Source organism: Entelurus aequoreus, linkage group LG10, assembly GCF_033978785.1.
Source record: "Entelurus aequoreus isolate RoL-2023_Sb linkage group LG10, RoL_Eaeq_v1.1, whole genome shotgun sequence".
In the NCBI taxonomy this organism is placed as follows: domain Eukaryota; kingdom Metazoa; phylum Chordata; class Actinopteri; order Syngnathiformes; family Syngnathidae; genus Entelurus; species Entelurus aequoreus.
In genome coordinates, this window is record NC_084740.1 from 3,718,489 (window position 1) to 3,737,342 (window position 18,854).

General features: G+C 41.5%; 1 protein-coding gene across 11 annotated transcripts in view; it reads left to right on the top strand.

Annotated features, from left to right (window-relative positions):
* Window positions 1–18,854, top strand: part of LOC133658164 (centrosomal protein of 164 kDa-like) — a 92,558-nt gene that overhangs the window by 50,202 nt on the left and 23,502 nt on the right. For 10 of the 11 annotated variants that reach the window (XR_009827406.1, XR_009827407.1, XM_062059858.1 and 7 more), the window contains 6 exons: window positions 3,087–3,170; window positions 8,760–8,828; window positions 8,920–9,173; window positions 9,279–9,431; window positions 13,037–13,190; window positions 15,257–15,355. Coding sequence is in view for 9 of the 11 variants with exons in the window: in XM_062059858.1 (XP_061915842.1) it covers window positions 3,087–3,170; window positions 8,760–8,828; window positions 8,920–9,173; window positions 9,279–9,431; window positions 13,037–13,190; window positions 15,257–15,355 (813 nt within the window). In the remaining 2 variants the exon portion in view is untranslated. The remainder of the gene's footprint in view (window positions 1–3,086; window positions 3,171–8,759; window positions 8,829–8,919; window positions 9,174–9,278; window positions 9,432–13,036; window positions 13,191–15,256; window positions 15,356–18,854) is intronic. The other variant, XM_062059854.1, reaches the window with a different exon arrangement.

The following is an 18,854-nucleotide window of genomic DNA, read 5'->3' on the forward strand; positions in this document are numbered from 1 at the left end:
ATTCAAGTCACAAAATGTATTGTTGCCGCTTTTGAATTGTTTTTTTTATTGGGTTTTATGGGCGGAATAGAGGAGCTCCTATTCACTCCCATGTAAGCAGACTTTCATTTACGTTTGAGTTAGGCGCAATAAGTGTACAACTTCAGCCTAAACCCTTTCGGTCTGCAACATTTTCATTTTCAATTTATGAATCTACAACTGTGTGTTTATTTTGTTGACCATTGACCGAAGAATAATAAACTTGAAACTTGAGTTAGTGCATTAAAAGGAAAATGCATCCTCCGTCTTGTTTTCCATTATGATTGCGAGTGATAGGCACACACTTCTACTAAGAATACATTCTTAGTACCCAAAGGGCACCCGTTCATAACAGTGCCATTAGTCACCAATACAACAGAACTTTGTTTTCAGCACAAACCTGTTCAAGATGAGACAAACAAACAGTGTACAGGGTTACAGAACAAACAAACAGTGAGACAATAAGACAAACAAACAGCGTACAGGGTTACAGAACAAACAAACAGTGAGACAATAAGACAAACAAACAGTGTACAGGGTTACAGAACAAACAAACAGTGAGACAATGAGACAAAAAAACAGTGTACAGGGTTACAGAACAAACAAACAGTGAGACAATGAGACAAACAAACAGTGTACAGGGTTACAGAACAAACAAACAGTGAGACAATAAGACAAACAAACAGTGTACAGGGTTACAGAACAAACAAACAGTGAGACAATGAGACAAAAAAACAGTGTACAGGGTTACAGAACAAACAAACAGTGAGACAATGAGACAAACAAACAGCGTACAGGGTTACAGAACAAACAAACAGTGAGACAATAAGACAAACAAACAGTGTACAGGGTTACAGAACAAACAAACAGTGAGACAATAAGACAAACAAACAGCGTACAGGGTTACAGAACAAACAAACAGTGAGACAATGAGACAAACAAACAGCGTACAGGGTTACAGAACAAACAAACAGTGAGACAATAAGACAAACAAACAGTGTACAGGGTTACAGAACAAACAAACAGTGAGACAATAAGACAAACAAACAGCGTACAGGGTTACAGAACAAACAAACAGTGAGACAATGAGACAAACAAACAGTGTACAGGGTTACAGAACAAACAAACAGTGAGACAATGAGACAAACAAACAGTGTACAGGGTTACAGAACAAACAAACAGTGAGACAATGAGACAAACAAACAGTGTACAGGGTTACAGAACAAACAAACAGTGAGACAATAAGACAAACAAACAGTGTACAGGGTTACAGAACAAACAAACAGTGAGACAATGAGACAAACAAACAGTGTACAGGGTTACAGAACAAACAAACAGTGAGACAATGAGACAAACAAACAGTGTACAGGGTTACAGAACAAACAAACAGTGAGACAATAAGACAAACAAACAGTGTACAGGGTTACAGAACAGGAACACTGATGGGTCGCCACAAGGCGCCAGCCATGTAAAAGATGGGGAAAAGGTCAACGCGGATGAGTAAAAAAATACAATCTTTAGGCGCCCAGTCTGGAGTGGGAAAAAAACCTCCATAACAAAGCACATATACATATTACAACATACATCTCCAGACTTGCAACAGAGGGGAGTGAGTGGGAGCTACTGTGGAAGGCTGCAGCTCTTCAGGCGCTGCCCAGCCGTCCATCACCCCTAAGGGATTCGCGTCAACAAGGCAACACTTGGTGGAGATTATTGGGTTCACGTATTTCTCTCTCCTCTCTCTCTCTCTCTCTCTCTCTCTCTCTCTCTCTCTCTCTCTCTCTCTCTCTCTCCTCTCTCTCTCTCTCTCTCTCTCTCTCTCTCTCTCTCTCTCTCTTTTCTCTCTCTCTCTCTCTCTCTCTCTCTCTCTCTCTCTCTATCTCTAATATATAGATCGATATATGTACATACAGTATATATATGCCATGTTATACACTACCGTTCAAAAGTTTGGGGTCACATGTAAATGTCCTTATTTTTGAAGGAAAAGCACTGTACTTTTCAATGAAGATAACTTTAAACTAGTCTTAACTTGAAAGAAATACACTCTTTACATTGCTAATGTGGTAAATGACTATTCTAGCTGCAAATGTCTGCTTTTTGGTGCAATATCTACATAGGTGTATAGAGGCCCATTTCCAGCAACTATCACTCCAGTGTTCTAATGGTACAATGTGTTTGCTCATTGGCTCAGAAGGCTAATTGATGATTAGAAAACCCTTGTGCAATCATGTTCACACATCTGAAAACACTTTAGCTCCTTACAGAAGCTACAAAACTGACCTTCCTTTGAGCAGATTGAGTTTCTGGAGCATCACATTTGTGGGGTCAATTAAACGCTCAAAATGGCCAGAAAAAGAGAACTTTAATCTGAAACTCCACAGTCTATTCTTGTTCTTAGAAATGAAGGCTATTCCACAAAATTGTTTGGGTGACCCCAAACTTTTGAACGGTAGTGTATATAACTGTCCAAGATCATATTCATTGGATTTCAGCAGTTCAATGGTAGTTTAGCTCATGTGCGCTCATCAAAGCTCTGAGAATTAAGAGGCGCTGTCACACCATAAAGATATTTTCTTATTTTTTAATCAGCAAGACAGAGATCCAGTCAGTTTCCATGGAAAAGGCATAGTAATATACCAGATCTAGAGTCTATGAAAAAAAGTGGTTATAAAGGGAAAACAATGCAGGCTAAAAATTGCACTTTGGAGACCCCGTGGTTAGTATTAAGAAGCACTGATTTTGTTTTAGCTTTGCAAGAAATTATTTTGTGTGACATGAGCTCAGGTATGAGTGTGAACTTTAGTTGTGATTAGTTTGAGCCAGGTGTGCCAAGTTACATCATGTGGTTACATGTGCACAATTCAAGGCAACTTCTTGTGTGAAAGTAATGAAGATGTTGAGAAAAAAAATCACTGTTTAGACCTTTTTCTGAATGCTCTGACCTGAAATGATGGTTCTGTAGGGGAAAAGCCAGATTGTTACAAATACAGTAAGTTGTTTTCCTGACAGCCTTTGTATTTGGTATAGATAATAATACAGTATATATTTCATTCTTCTTCTTGCAGCAATCAGAACTTCAACATTACATCTACCAGTTAGAGCTGAAAACCAAAGACCTGAAGAGAGATGAGGAAATTCTCCAGAGCAAGGTCTGTGTCTCTCTCTCTCTCTCTCCAACTCTCTCTCTCTCATACAATGTGTTTTCCAAACTCAATGGTTCTCAATCCTTTTGAGTCGCGAAGCTCAAGATAATATTAGTTGGTGTTTGCAACCCCCTACTCGTACTGTGTGAAGTCAATCACCAGAAATCCCACTTTATATGAAGTTTTTGGTTTTTTTACAGTGTATATCTATTTAAAAAAAAAGGATATTTGTAAAGCTTTCAAAGTCTTCTGTTGCCAAGGCTGCCAACTTACCTGTTCTCTACTCACTAAGGTGGTGTCGATGAGGCACACCTTGACACATGCCTTTTTATCTCTGGACTTGACCTTGAACACTTCAATCAAATCAAGCTTTATTTATAAAGCGCTTTTCATACATAAAAGAAATGCACCGCAAAGTGCTTTACAAAGTTAAATAACTTGCACATTTACAAACTGATGTCAATTTGATTTAAACCTGGACTCTGACACTGACAGGGCAGTACCAACACATGAATATGTTGTTTGTCACCCATTCCATTAAAGATATTGTTTGTTAAGGGGGGTGTGGCTGTAGAGTGTGCAGTCTCGACTCTTTTACAGACTCCCAACAGGTTTTCTTCCATCTTTGTCCCCCTGTATATATGAATATATTATTATTATTATCATTTTGTTTTATTTTTTTCAATCTGTCCTGTCCAGCCACTCAGGCAAATCCTTTTGTGGATGTAGATACGGTATATCCACTGTACAGATTGACTTTACAAAAGAGAAGTGTTGGATACTTCTCTTGTTGCTTTATTTGTATTTGACTTTATTAAATGTTTGGGAAGCTAACCAGTTTTATTTGAAGTAATATCTAAATGGTCCCTAGTGTGTGAATGTTGTCTGTCTGTGTTGGCCCTGTGATGAGGTGGTGACTTGTCCAGGGTGTACCCCGCCTACCGCCATGAATGCAGCTGAGATAGGCTCCAGCACCCCCAGTGACCCCAAAAGGGACAAGCGGTAGAAAATGGATGGATGGATGGAAATTGATCAGAACTGTATTTATTTTAGGGAGGAATTGTGGAGTTGTACGATTGAGGAGGCAGGAGTCAAAGATAAAGTGCATCAATCCTTTACTTTCCCCTCAGACAGTTTACAAAAGGAACAGCTCAACTAACGACTTCTGTGTCCCCTTTAACCTGGAAGCGGAAATACCCCACTCTTGGGGAATATCTCTCTCTCTCTATATATATACCTGTTGTGATCACCATACAGACCTCGCCAGAATTCAACAAGATTAACAGAAAAGTACACAACAATCTACACATTTAACGGGCTGCACTGGTCGGATTAAGCGGCCAAAACGGCTGCGCTTCACCGCAAGGACGTCCTGGCCCGACTCAGGCCCTGAGGGATTCTCAATGGCGGGCCCCGAGGCTTAGCTTGGAGGGCAGCCTCACTGAGCTGGTTTGGCCAGCTCCACTGGCACCCCAATATCCTCATGTTGGTCTTTGGCCAACCGCTCCGCTTTGCCCCCCACCTCCACAACAAAGTTCTTAGCACCTCCCTTCAGCACTCGAAAGGGTCCATCATAGGGGGGCTGCAGCAGGCTTCAATGGCTGTCATGCCATATGAAAACTTACTTGGCCGATTGCAGGTCCCTGGGGATATGAAACTGCGGGAGTCGGTGGCAGGAAGTCTAAATGGGAACAAGGTTTCCCACTGTCTCTCTGAAAACCACTCACACAGTCTATTAGCCTTGGGGTTATACACAGAGGTGTGGTGAATCTTCACTCCCAGGAGCTCAGCAACTGCAGTCCACAGCTCCAACATAAACTGCTGACCTTTGTCTGATGAGAGGTCAAAGGGTGTGCCAAAGCGAGCCACCCAGGACCCAATGAATGCCCGTGCCACCTCTGCTGTTGTAGTAGAAGACAAAGGAATGGCTTCTGGCCTATCTACTGTTGTGAGGAGGTAGGTGAACCCTCGAGAGCAAGGCAGAGGGCCCACCATCTCTACATTCATGTGGTCAAAAATGACTTTCTGGTACCACAAATGGTGCCAAGGGAGCCCTGGTATGCTGCGTGACTTTTGCCCGCAAAGACGCCCAAGCCCTTATGTCCTTTCGCAAGCCCGGCCAGACAAACTTGCCCCCCACCAGCTTAGTAGAGGCCTTAACTCCAGGGTGTGAGAGGCCATGGATGATGTCAAAAACTCCAGCCAACAGGTATCATAGGGCGTGGCTGGCCCCTGGAGACAACACACAATACTGTAGCCTTGGCAGCTTGGTCCAGTCAAGGCGCCGTGCCTGTGCGTAGACTGGGGAGACGACTGTAGTGATGTAATGTTTCCACGCCATGCATGGCTACTGCAGATGAAAAAGTAGACGTGGTGACTTCTGGAAACTTGGCAAGCATTTTTAACATCCACCAACAGTCTAAATGCGCAGCGGAAGTCGGCCACAGGAACGGCGTAGACACGGCAGCCATAACTAAATCCCATACAAAACGTTGTCCACCAAAACACACTTCCACATACCTAGTCCCGTAGGTGCATATGGTTGTGCCGTTCGCGACATCCATTGGTGGTCCGTGTGCCTCAACTCCATACCTAGCATGAGAGTAGCACCACCCCTTATCACGTTGCCGGCGCGCGATGATTGCAGCTGTCATGACATTAGCCGCACCGCTGGCAGCGAGCAATACCGGTCTAGCTCCATTGTTCCCGTTGTTGTTGTTAGACATCACTCACGTTGGAGGTCACCAATGTGGACTTGTACGATTGAGGAGGCAGGAGTCGAAGATAAAGTGCATCAATCCTTTACTTTCCACGTACAGTTTACAACAGGAACAGCTTGACTAGTGACTTCCGTGTCCCCTTTAACTCGGAACTGGAACCCCCCCCCCACCCCCCTTGGTGAATATCTCTCTATACACATACCTACTGTGATCACCACAGAATGTAGACAATCATAGAACTTGCGTTTAATACTAAAAAAGTGTAGATACTGAATCGAAAATTGTTTTGAATGAAGATCGATTCTGAATCAAATCGCTACCCCCAAGAATTTAATGGAATTGTGCGGTGCCCAAAGACTCACAGCTTTAATACATGTATAGATATACTGTATATGTACACATACATATACATATATATGTATATATACATATATACATACTGTATGTATATATGTATATAGTGTTTCCCCCAGAAAATTTGTTAGCTAAGGTGGTGTCTCTCCAGGGGGAGGGGGCGTCTCCAGGACAGGCGGCAGGACGGGGAAGGGGGTGGGTGGGTGTAAGGAACAGTGTGGTGGGTGGTTGTAAGGAACAGTGTGGTGGGTGGTTGTAAGGAACAGTGTGGGGTGGGTGGGTGTAAGGAACGGTGTAACTAGGTCTGTCGCCGACACGTCTCCACCTCATCGCTTGATGTTAGTTTGTCTAAATTGTCAGACGGTTGCTTCTCTGATGTCTCCATCATGTCCAGAAGTCTCTTCTTTATCTGGACGTCTTCTTCTACTGCATTCAGCAACTTTGTCTCCATTGGAAGTTTTACTTTTAGTCTGTCCTGCTTGCGGCTGTTGACTTTTGCCTAATAAAAAAAATAAAATGTATAAAGATTTTTAGAAAATAACATTCAATAATCATGAGTACATTATTTGGGATGAAGCCACTTTAGTAAGATAGTGACGTGTTATTTACAACATGTCAAATGGTCCTCAACATCGTCGGGAAACAATGTGTGTCAATGAAGAACTTCATCCAGGTGTTTTAAGTTTGACAGAAAAAAACAATATTTAATGCAACTGCAGTTTTACTTAACTCAACATTATATTTGACAAGAAACTACTCAAAGCATATTTAATACAAGCCTATTTAAATACATGTAAAACATCTGAACTTGAATATATGCTTGCCATCTTGACTTGTGAAGTATTTTTGTCCAACATTGTTGAAAGTGGTCATCTGAGAGCATTTGTAATTGCATATTTTGATGCCCAGATATACAACATCTATCTGCCTTTTAACATTATGACTTCCTAGCAATGAAGTTAGCGCCCACATACCTGAAGTAGAGCTCTTCTCTCTTTCACCACAGAAGATTGTGGATTGCTCCTATTGGAATCTTGCTGCTCTTGTACATCATTGGGCATATCTTTGTCTGTGTCAAGGGTGAATGGAGAATCCCAACTCCTGTGAGAGCTTGTGTCAATATCTGATGTTTCTATTTCAAATAGTTGATGGAGAAGGAATGGGTGTAGTTGATGGAGAAGGAATGGGTGTAGTTGATGGAGAAGGAATGGGTGTAGTTGATGGAGAAGGAATGGGTGTAGTTGATGGAGAAGGAATGGGTGTAGTTGATGGAGAAGCGCCCCAGATCTGCTGGCATAGTTGGAAGTACAGCAAAAGCACTTCTTCCACCTGCGTCCACTGCTTGTCTGGACTTTCCACCAATCACTTTTAGTTTAGTGCCGATAGTTGTTTTTGTCATGTCCTCTTTCCGATGAGGAAATTCCTCAGATGTCCCTCCAAGTCCGTACCGTTCCAAAATAGGGTAAGAATGTCACCAGACTTGGACTGGCAAGTGTCCCAGTCAACACTTTGTTGAGTTTTGTTAACTTTAAACTCCAAAACGATGCTTAAAAGTTGCTCTACATTCCCTGAGAAATGTTGTTCTTCAACAATTTGCTCAGGCATTTGTTGACAAAGTGGTGACCCTCGCCCCGTCCTTGTTTGTGAATGACTGAAGCTGCTTTTATAGCCAATCATGGCACCCACCTGTTCCCAATTAGCCTGTTCACCTGTGGGATGTTCCAAATGAGTCTTTGATGAGCATTCTTCAACTTTCTCACTCTTTTTTGCCACTTGTGCCAGCTTTTTTGAAACATGTTGAAGGCATCAAATTCCAAATGAGCTAATATTTGTAAAAAATACCAAAGTTTCTCAGTGTGAACATGAAATATCTTGTCTTTGCAGTCTTTCACAATATTATGTCAGACCCACTCCACATCCATTGCTTTCGGTCTCCCCTAGAGGGGGGAGGGGGGGGGGGGTTACCCACATATGCGGTCCTCTCCAAGGTTTCTCATAGTCATTCACATTGACGTCCCACTGGGGTGAGTTTTCCTTGCCCGTATGTGGGCTCTGTACCGAGGATGTCGTTGTGGCTTGTGCAGCCCTTTGAGACACTTGTGATTTAGGGCTATATAAATAAACATTGATTGATTGATTGATTGAATATAAGTTGAGAAGGATTTGTTGTATTCTCTTTTTATTGACCATTTACACAATGTGACAACTTCACTGCTTTTGGCTTTTGTATTACACAAAGCTAGGCTTTATTTCATCTTCATACCAAAATGTGACCAGTCAGGATTCAATCATTATTTTTGCACTCAGAGTAAAGAGGGCAATTTTGCAGACCGGACTTTTTTTGTTTATTTGTAAATACAAAAAAAAAAAACTTCTGCTTTGTGTTGGTAATTCACACACAATCCACATAACATGTTCAATATTTGTAGTGGTGGCATGACACAATGTGGAAAAGTTTGAGGGTTGTGAATACTTTCAAACCACTGTATGTAGACTTTTGGACTAATGCATATTTTATTAGGCAGAAGATTTGAACAGAAAGAGGAAGATGCTTGGCGGAGAAGAGGAGGATGTAGATCTACAGACAACAGTGGGGTATTTTTTTACTGTATATTGTTTTATAAAGCATGACTGATGTGAATAATAATTAAAAATACATTTGTATGACTTTGTGTGTCCAGACTTTGCAGAAAGTGATCTTGGAGAGAGACCAGCTGAGGCTAGAGATTGAAAGAATGAGGGAGGATCAAAATCAAGAACTCCTTAATAAAATGCGAGAGGAAAGAAACAAGGCTGAACAAGAAATGGAGAGGTTGAGGGAGGAGATAGACAAAGTCATGGAGGAAAGCGAGAAGGTGAAGGAAGAAAAGCAGCGACTGGAGAGCAAGGTGGCGCTGCATCAGGAACAGTGTGAGCGTCTCAGTCGCAGAGTCAGGTAACCTTTAACAACATTAGTCCAGGATCAACTTTGACTTTTCACATATGTAAACATAAAGTCTATAAGTTCCACCGTTCAAACTCATTTATTTCCTCCCATTAGTGAGTTGGAAACACACGAGGGACAAAGTGCCTTCAGACGGAAAAAGAAGAGCACGTCACTTTCCAATGGCCAAGCAGCCTCAGCCCGACATGGAGATGAGCTGGAGGAAACTATTTCCTCTGCTGCACCTGACAGCTGCAGCGACATGCTTCAGTAAGCAACACCTTTGTCATTTCATGACGTCTTAGCTTAGCTTAGCTCTCTAATTGCTACTATAAGAAACATCATGCTCGTGTTGCAGCACCAGGTGCAACAACTGTTGGAGAATGAATCAGTTAGAATGAAGCATTCATTATGTTAAAGGGGAAAAAAGTGCATTAAATGATGTTACTCTCTCTTGTCTACCAGGACCACCTTCCCTTAAATACATTTTACATGAAGACACTTCCTCTTTGTTGTGCAAACCTTGGACCTCCTATCGGTGATGGCTCCTATAGGATGTCGCTAATGTGATTATACTCCCACCATGAATGAATGCAAACCCTCGTTCCTCTAAGATTCCCAATGCCTTTGAGCGATGAGAGCTCATCTCTGGATGAGCTGTAATTGACATCTGGACCGGAAGCTATCTAGGGAGTCCTTCTTCGATGGAATAATCCCCTCGAGAGTTTTGGGACCTGGTTTGGATTAAATCAGGCTCAATCTAATAAGAAATGTACATGCTAACATTTACAGACCCTTCAATTGCCTCCCACCTTGTACAAACAATTGAAATCAAATTTGAAACCCTGTCATTTCAGCATATACAATTGGACAGGAGTTTAAAATCAGCTCCCCAAAATAAAGAAAATAACTAAATGACTTCATAAATACAACCAAATTGTAGATAAAGAACTCAAACAAGAAACTAAAAAAATCAAAATTAGATATAACTCAAGCCAAATTGAGGAATAATAACATTTCATAGAAAACCAAATGGCAAAAAAAAAAAGTAATTTAATGAATAACTGTACTAAACTATTTAAAAAATATGAACATATCAAATTATTAATATCAAACAAAACAAATGAAGGAAAAGGACACCAAATAGTGTGCTGAATTGAAGTCAAATATAGCAACGTTTATAGCCAAAAGAGCAGTGAAAGCTGGCATGCTCCCAGCTGCCTGCCGGCTGAACAAGTGTAATTCACCAAGTAGGCACATATTTGCACGCCAGCTCGTTATTTAACTGTTTGATAACAAGCCAGACAGCTTACCCCTAAAGTGCTGCTGTATTTATTTGAATTAGGACCATGCATATTCATCAACATAGAGCAACAATGTAAATATGTTAGCACAATAGCTCATTTTCATCCCTTGTCCTAAGGCAGGTTAATACAGTAAATATGATACAAAAGTCAATGACAAAACATTACACATTAAAAGCATACCACAAGCACAGACCATGGACAGAAAAATAAAAGCAACAACAAAAAACCAAGTGAATAATCAAATTGTCTGATTAGTTTTCCAGCAGTGTTTCAGTGCAGTTGTAAATGTGAAATATGTGTCAGACTTTCTGACAGCCTGGTGGTCCTTGACATCATAGACACTTGGCCAAACTTAGTCCTGCCCCTCTGGTCTTTACTTGACTGCTATTTGTTTGTATTAATACCATCTATCAAGGGAGAGGGAGCAAGTTTATTTACAACTATAAAGATGAGGCAAACATCCATGAATATCTGATCATTATCTAAATCCAAATGATTATACTTACTTCAAATGTTACAATAATGATACTTTAGAGGCTTTTTGTCTGGATTTTTTAGTGTTCTCTTGATGAGAGACTTTAGTGGCTTCAGGATATTCTCCAAGGTATGAGACCAAGTTGTATAGCAGTACTTTATGTGGCTGACTATCATTGATGTACCGGGCACACACATACCACACCACTACCACCTTCACTTAGTCATTAGCAGAACCGTCTCACCCCACACCCACACCAGCTGAAAGTGAAAACAACCATCAGAACAGTACACCTGAGATTATAAATCCGGCAGGTGAGAAAGAACACCTGGCCTCCGTTCCTCATGCACACGTCACAGGCCCACACCTCAGTGTCTGACCACACCCACAGTTCACCTGCCACAGACACCAATTGCCAAGACCAGAGACATTTTTGGTGATGACACTCTTTTACAGGTGTGCACCTTCTTACTCAGCATTCTTACGAAGGCACGCAGCCACATTATAGTTCATAACAAAAAACACAATTACCAAATGTGATGGAATTGCAGAGTTGATTTAAATGGCCGTGGTTGGCATTACTCAGTCTAGTGCTACACCAAACAACTACGTATTTCCCAAAAGCATTGAATAAATGTAAGATTATTTTTCTTTAAAAAGATAGCAAGTACAATGCATGTCATCTAAACACTTCTGTAATGAAGATTGTGTGTGCATGCGTTAGGCAACATCATAATACACTGTCTAAAGCAGGGGTGTCAAACATACGGCCCGCGGGCTGGATCAGGCCCGCCAACAGCTTTTATCCGGCCCGCGGGATGACTTTGCTAAGTATAAAAATGAGCCGAAATGTTTCAATGAAAGAAACTGCTGTTCTAAATGTGTGCACTAGATGTCGCAATAGCAATTCTTTGTATCTTTGTAGATGATGCTACACATGTAAAAAAAAAAGAAATAAACCCCATGATGTTAGTGCACCAGTCGAGGAAAATGATCAAACTACATAAATAACATTCTGTAATTTGATTTTGATATAATTTTTTGATCTTGGTAGATTGAAAATGAACAGCAATGAGTTGACTGATGAACATCATCACATCATTTATTCAGAAAGTATAAATAAGGACAAATAAAGATAGAATACTATCAACAGCAACATATAAGTAAAAACAAAACCCCAACAACATTATGATTTGTACATTTTCAGAATGTGCTTGTTCTATTTTTAAACAAAGAAAACAATCTGAAGTTGTCTTTATTTGGAATCTAAATGATCTCAAATGAGTGTGACACCCCTGATCTAAAGGAATGTTCTTTCTTCTTAATGGTGCATGAATGCTATCATAAAAAATAAAAAAAACAGAACATATGCTCCCGGAAGATTTTGAAGCTTCTCTTTGCGTGAAGTAATCAATCCCCAAACTGTTGGCGTGTTAGTAAGATTGATGAGTTTGCATAAAGCGTTGGAGTGTCTCTACAGTAAGCATGACCACATGTTCCCTGACTAATCACAATCATCATACTGTATTGGGAGCAAATCAACACAATTACAACTGTGTTTGCATCTTGAGGTTGGAGGACAAATCCTTACCTGGCTAACTAATGTACTCACTGACAATCACATTCTGTTAGGTGGAGTTCAGTTTGACTTCAGGGTCTGGATCAAATCAAGAAAGAAATGTTATAAAAATGACATTTGGGCAATTGTGTGCATTAAAAGATGTAAGCTGTCCCACTATGGGTCTAATGACATTTGTATTGCACAATCAAGCAATTACAGCGTGTAGTTCAAGAGTGTATATTGACTATTTGACACTCTATTATAAGCTGTTTAGTAGTACTCACAACTATTTGTCAAATGTGAGCACAGTGAAGTCACCTTGCACCTGCAGTACTGATTTGTGTTCCCTGAAATAATCCTAAAACTGACCTGCTGTGTAAACACAAAATAAAGTAGGCCAACGGGGCTTTTATTTCCCTCAAATTACAATTACTGATGCCAATTGAGGGTTTGGAAAATGTTGTCTTTGTTAATACTTTTCTAATAGAGTGGAGCCCGAAGATCATCCCAGTGTATGTCTGCTTCTCTTCAGGTTCAACTCTTCTCATGGCTCAGCTCTTCAAAGGACAAGAACCCTTCTGGAGAAAGAAAGCCACCAACTCATGGAAAGACAGACAACTCTTCATGTGGCCCAAAGTAACTATACTCCACAACCCAACCAGGGAGGAGGGAGGACTGAACAAAAGGTTGGGAGAGAGAGATCTGTCCATATACAGTGGTGGTCAATATATATACAGTGGTGGTCAATATATATACAGTGGTGGTCAATATATATACAGTGGTGGTCAAAATATATACAGTGGTGGTCAATATATATACAGTGGTGGTCAATATATATACAGTGGTGGTCAATATATATACAGTGGTGGTCAAAAGTCTACATACACGTGTAAAGAACATCATGTCATGGCTGTCAATCATTTCTTCAACTCTTATTTTGTTGTGATGTAGTGATTGGAGCACATACTTGTTGTTGTTGTGATGTAGTGATTGGAGCACATACTTGTTGCTCACAAAAAACATTCATGAAGTTTGCTTCTTTTATGAATTTATTATGGCTCTACTGAAAATGTGAGGGTGAAAAGTATACATACAGCAATGTTAATATTTGCTTCCTTGGCAAGTTGACCTGCAATAAGGCGCTTTTGGTAGCCATCCACAAGCTTCTGCTTGACCACTTGACCACTAAATTGCTGCAGTTCAGCTAAATGATGAATGATAAATGTGTTATACTTGTATAGCGCTTTTCTACCTTCAAGGTACTCAAAGCGCTTTGACACTATTTCCACATTCACACACACATTCACACACTGATGGAGGGAGCTGCCATGCAAGGTGCTAACCAGCAGCCATCAGGAGCAAGGGTAAAGTGTCTTGCCCAAGGACACAACGGACGTGACTAGGATGGTAGAAGGTGGGGATGTGTTGCTTTTCTGACATGGACTTGTTTCTTCAGCATTGTCCACACCTTTAAGTCAGGACTTTGGGAAGGCCATTCTAAAACCTTCATTCTAGCCTGATTTAGCCATTCCTTTACCACTTTTGAGGTGTGTTTGGGGTCATTGTCCTGTTGGAACACCCAACAACACCCAACCTCCGGACTGATGATTTTAGCTTGTCCTGAACAATTTGGAGCTAATCCTTCTTTTTCATTGTCCCATTTAAAGCAGCAGTTCCATTGGCAGCCAAACAGGCCCAGAGCATAATACTACCACCACCATGCTTGACGGTAGGAATGGTGTTCCTGGGATTAAAGGCCTCACCTTTTCTCCTCCAAACATATTGCTGGCTATTGTGGCCAAACAGCTCCATTTTTGTTTCATGTGACATCACATGGACAAAGATAAGACCTTCTGGAGGAAAGTTCTGTGGTCAGATGAAACAAAAATGGAGCTGTTTGGCTACAATAGCCAGCAATATGTTTGGAGGAGAAAAGGTGAGGCCTTTAATCCCAGGAACACCATTCCTACCGTCAAGCATGGTGGTGGTAGTATTATGCTCTGGGCCTGTTTTGCTGCCAATGGAACTGCTGCTTTAAATGGGACAATGAAAAAGGAGGATTAGCTCCACAAGCTAAAATCATCAGTCTGGAGGTTGGGTCTTGTTGGGTGTTCCAACAGGACAATGAACCCAAACACACCTCAAAAGGAATGGCTAAATCAGGCTAGAATGAAGGTTTTAGAATGGCCTTCCCAAAGTCCTGACTTAAAGGTGTGGACAATGCTGAAGAAACAAGTCCATGTCAGAAAAGCAACACATTTAGCTGAACTGCAGCAATTTAGTGGTCAAGTGGTCAAGCAGAAGCTTGTGGATGGCTACCAAAAGTGCCTTATTGCAGGTCAACTTGCCAAGGAAGCAAATATTAACATTGCTGTATGTATACTTTTCACCCTCACATTTTCAGTAGACACATAATAAATTCATAAAAGAAGCAAACTTCATGAATGTTTTTTGTGAGCAACAAGTATGTGCTCCAATCACTACATCACAACAACAACAAGTATGTGCTCCAATCACTACATCACAACAACAACAAGTATGTGCTCCAATCACTACATCACAACAAAATAAGAGTTGTAGAAATGATTGACAGCCATGACAGGATGTTCTTTACAAGTGTATGTACACTTTTGACCACCACTGTATATATATTGACCACCACTGTATATATATTGACCACCACTGTATATATATTGACCACCACTGTATCTGTTGCATGTTAAAAAAATGTGTTTTTCCTTTTTGTTGTTAGAAGATGAGACGTTTGTCTGAGCTGTCACAGATGATCATCAGTGAAATCCCCCTCAAATCAGAACCACTCAAGCATGACGACAGCTCAATAGCTCAGAAGGTCAGACATCTTCATCATATCATAATGTAGATATAAAGTGCTGGTGAGGGTGTTTTATAATCATACCTAAATAACGTTCTGATTGCAGAACACGTCGATAGTATGATGAAGTTGTGTGCGACTCTTTTCACATTTAAAATGTCATCCATTTAAGCCTCAATAACATTTTAATTAATTAGAATATTATGGAAGGGGGGGGCAGCACGGTGGCAGAGGGGTTAGTGCGTCTGCCTCACAATACGAAGGTGCTGAGTAGTCTGGGGTTCAATTCCGGGCTCTGGATCTTTCTGTGTGGAGTTTGCATGTTCTCCCCGTGACTGTGTGGGTTCCCTCCGGGTACTCCGGCTTCCCCCCACCTCCAAAGACATGTACCTGGGGATAGGCCCCTCCCACCTCCAAAGACATGCACCTGGGGATAGGCCCCTCCCACCTCCAAAGACATGCACCTGGGGATAGGCCCCTCCCACCTCCAAAGACATGCACCTGGGGATAGGCCCCTCCCACCTCCAAAGACATGCACCTGGGGATAGGCCCCTCCCACCTCCAAAGACATGCACCTGGGGATAGGCCCCTCCCACCTCCAAAGACATGCACCTGGGGATAGGTTGATTGGCAACACTAAATGGTCCCTAGTGTGTGAATGTGAGTGTGAATGTTGTCTGTCTATCCGTGTTGGCCCTGCGATGAGGTGGCGACTTGTCCAGGGTGTACCCCGCCTTCCGCCCGATTGTAGCTGAGATAGGCTCCAGCGCCCCCCGCGACCCCGAAGGGAATAAGCGGTAGAAAATGGATGGATTATGGAAGGGGATTTATGTTTATTAAGACCAAAAGGGGACTATTTAGCATTTTTACATATGGAAATGTTTATAGTGCAGGTTTAAAGTGATGAATAAGTCCCACTTGAATTCATTGCATGTATTATGTTTGAGTTTGCAAGTAAGTAGTGAACAAAATGAAGAGGAGCGTCTGGAATTGTTTTCTGTTGTTGCTGCTGCAAGCAGGAGGACCAGGATGGAAATGAGTCTCAAGCTTCAGCTTCATTAGGAACCTACATTTTGTAAAAACAAACACAAAACTGTCTCTTTGTGGATTAACGGAGCAGGAAAATTGCCTGACTGGAGGGATTATTGATTTATAGCCTTATAGAATACATCCATTTTTGTCCTCAAAATTCTACACGCGATACTCAATAATGACAAAGTGAAAAGGTTTTTTTATTTTATATTTTGCAGATTTATAAAACATAATAAAATCACATGTACATAAGTCTTCACAGCCTTTGCTTTAATTATGCATCTTAGGCAGCAATTACAGCCTCAAGTCTTCTTGAATACTTATCTTTGGAGTGTTTCCTCCTTTCCTCTTTGCCCATTCTTCTTTGCAGCAGCTCTCAAGCTCCATCAGGTTGGATGGGAAGTGTTGCTTCACATCCAGGATGTCATCTTAGTCTAGTCAGGGAGGTGACCAAAAACTCCACTGTCACAGCTACAGCAGAGAAGAGAACCTTCCAGCAATCCACCATTCAGGCCGGTATGGTTTAGTGGCCAGAAGGAAGCTGTTTCTTAGTCAAAAGTTTGCCAAAATGCACGGGAAAGACTCTCAGACCACGAGAAACAAAGTTATCTGGTCTGATGAGACCAAGATTGATCTCTTTGGTGTGAATGTCAGGCATCTTGTTTGGAGGAAACCAGGCACCGCTCATCACCAGGGCAATACCATCCCTGCAGTGAAGCATGGTGGTGGCAGCATCGTGCTGTGGGGGTGTTTTCAGTTGCAGGAACTAGGAGACTCGTCTGAATAGAGGGAAAGATGAAGGCAGCATTGTACAGAGACATCCTGGATGAAAACCAATGCTTCCCATCCAACCTGATGGAGCTTAAGAGGTGCTGCAAGGAGGAATGGGCCAATATGTGTGCCAAGCTTGTGGCATTGTGTTCAAAAACACTTAAAGGGGAACTGCACATTTTTTGGAATTTTGCCTTTCATTATGTAAGACATGACAACGGATGGATTTTTTTTTAATGCTTTCTAAATATTAAATAAACGTAAATTAAAGTCAGCTTACAGAGGAAACATGGGTAGGTCCACCATACCGCCCTTAAAATCCGATAAATAACCATTCAAAAGCGCCAACAATACTCAATTTACATTTTGTGACTTGAATATTAAGCAAGTATTAGTGATTTTGTTATTATAAGTGCTAACGCAGACAAACTACATAGAGGGGTGCCGTGATCACTTCCGGGTGTTCCTATGTTTACATCATTGAGTGGTCTGCTGCTTCCTCGCTTCCCTGCTTCTTGTAGATCACAAATCATGCCTCTCATCTGAAAAATAGATGCATGACAATATAATCCAACAGGTTGGGACACTTTGACAGCCATTTCCGACCTGGAACTGGCGAGGACAACACTTTATATATATATATATATATATATATATATATATATATATATATATATATATATATATATATATATATATATATATATATATATATATATATATATATATATATATATATATGTATATATATATATATACAGTATATATATTGAAAGATGCCGCTGCTCCGTTCGGCTGCCTCTCCACGCTCTCGTCACAAGATTTGCGTATTTTGGCTAATTTGTGTCGTTTTTTTAATTTGTTTTACTTCGACCAACGGCACAACATTTGTTTACGACCGACAGACTCTTTTGGACATAATTCAAAAACAACTCACCAACTTCAACGAAGCTCGGACCTCTTGAAGGAACTGCCGGCAGAATTGAGAGTCCCTGGAAATGCCGGTAACAACAACAAAGGAGAATGGCGGACACACCATGGATACCGTGGCAGCTGAGGGGTAATAAGGAACCGCGTGAGAAGACGTGCGAGCCGGACGCCTCTCACTTCTATCCTGATCTCCAACGTCCAGTCAATTGAGAACAAGCTGGACGACATCAGGGCGAGGATTAAGTTCCGGCGGGACATCAGAGACTGTCACGGAGACCTGGCTCACACCGGAGGTTCCAGACCACGCCATCAGCCTGGAGCCCTTCTCCGTGTACCGGAGCGACAGGAACAAGTCGTCGGGGAAATCGAGAGGCGGAGGCGTGTGTTTTATGGTGAATAAACACTGGTGTGGACCGAGCAGTGTGGAGAAGATAGGGGAACACTGCTCACCGGACCTGGAGTTTCTCATCATCAAATGCCGCCCGGTCTACCTACCAAGGGAGCTAACATCAGTTATACTCATCGGAGTATACATTCCACCCCAGGCCAACGTTGAGAACGCACTTTCGGAGCTCTATGACCAGGTAAATAAACTCCAGACAGCTCATGTTGATGCTGCTATTGTGGTTGCTGGGGACTTTAAGAAGGCCAAACTTAAAACGGTATTACCAACACGTGACCTGTCCTACCCGAGGCGATAATATACTAGACCACTGCTACTCGCAGTTCAAATGCGGCTTTAAGTCACAGTCTTTATCAGCCTTCGGTAAATCAGATCACTCCG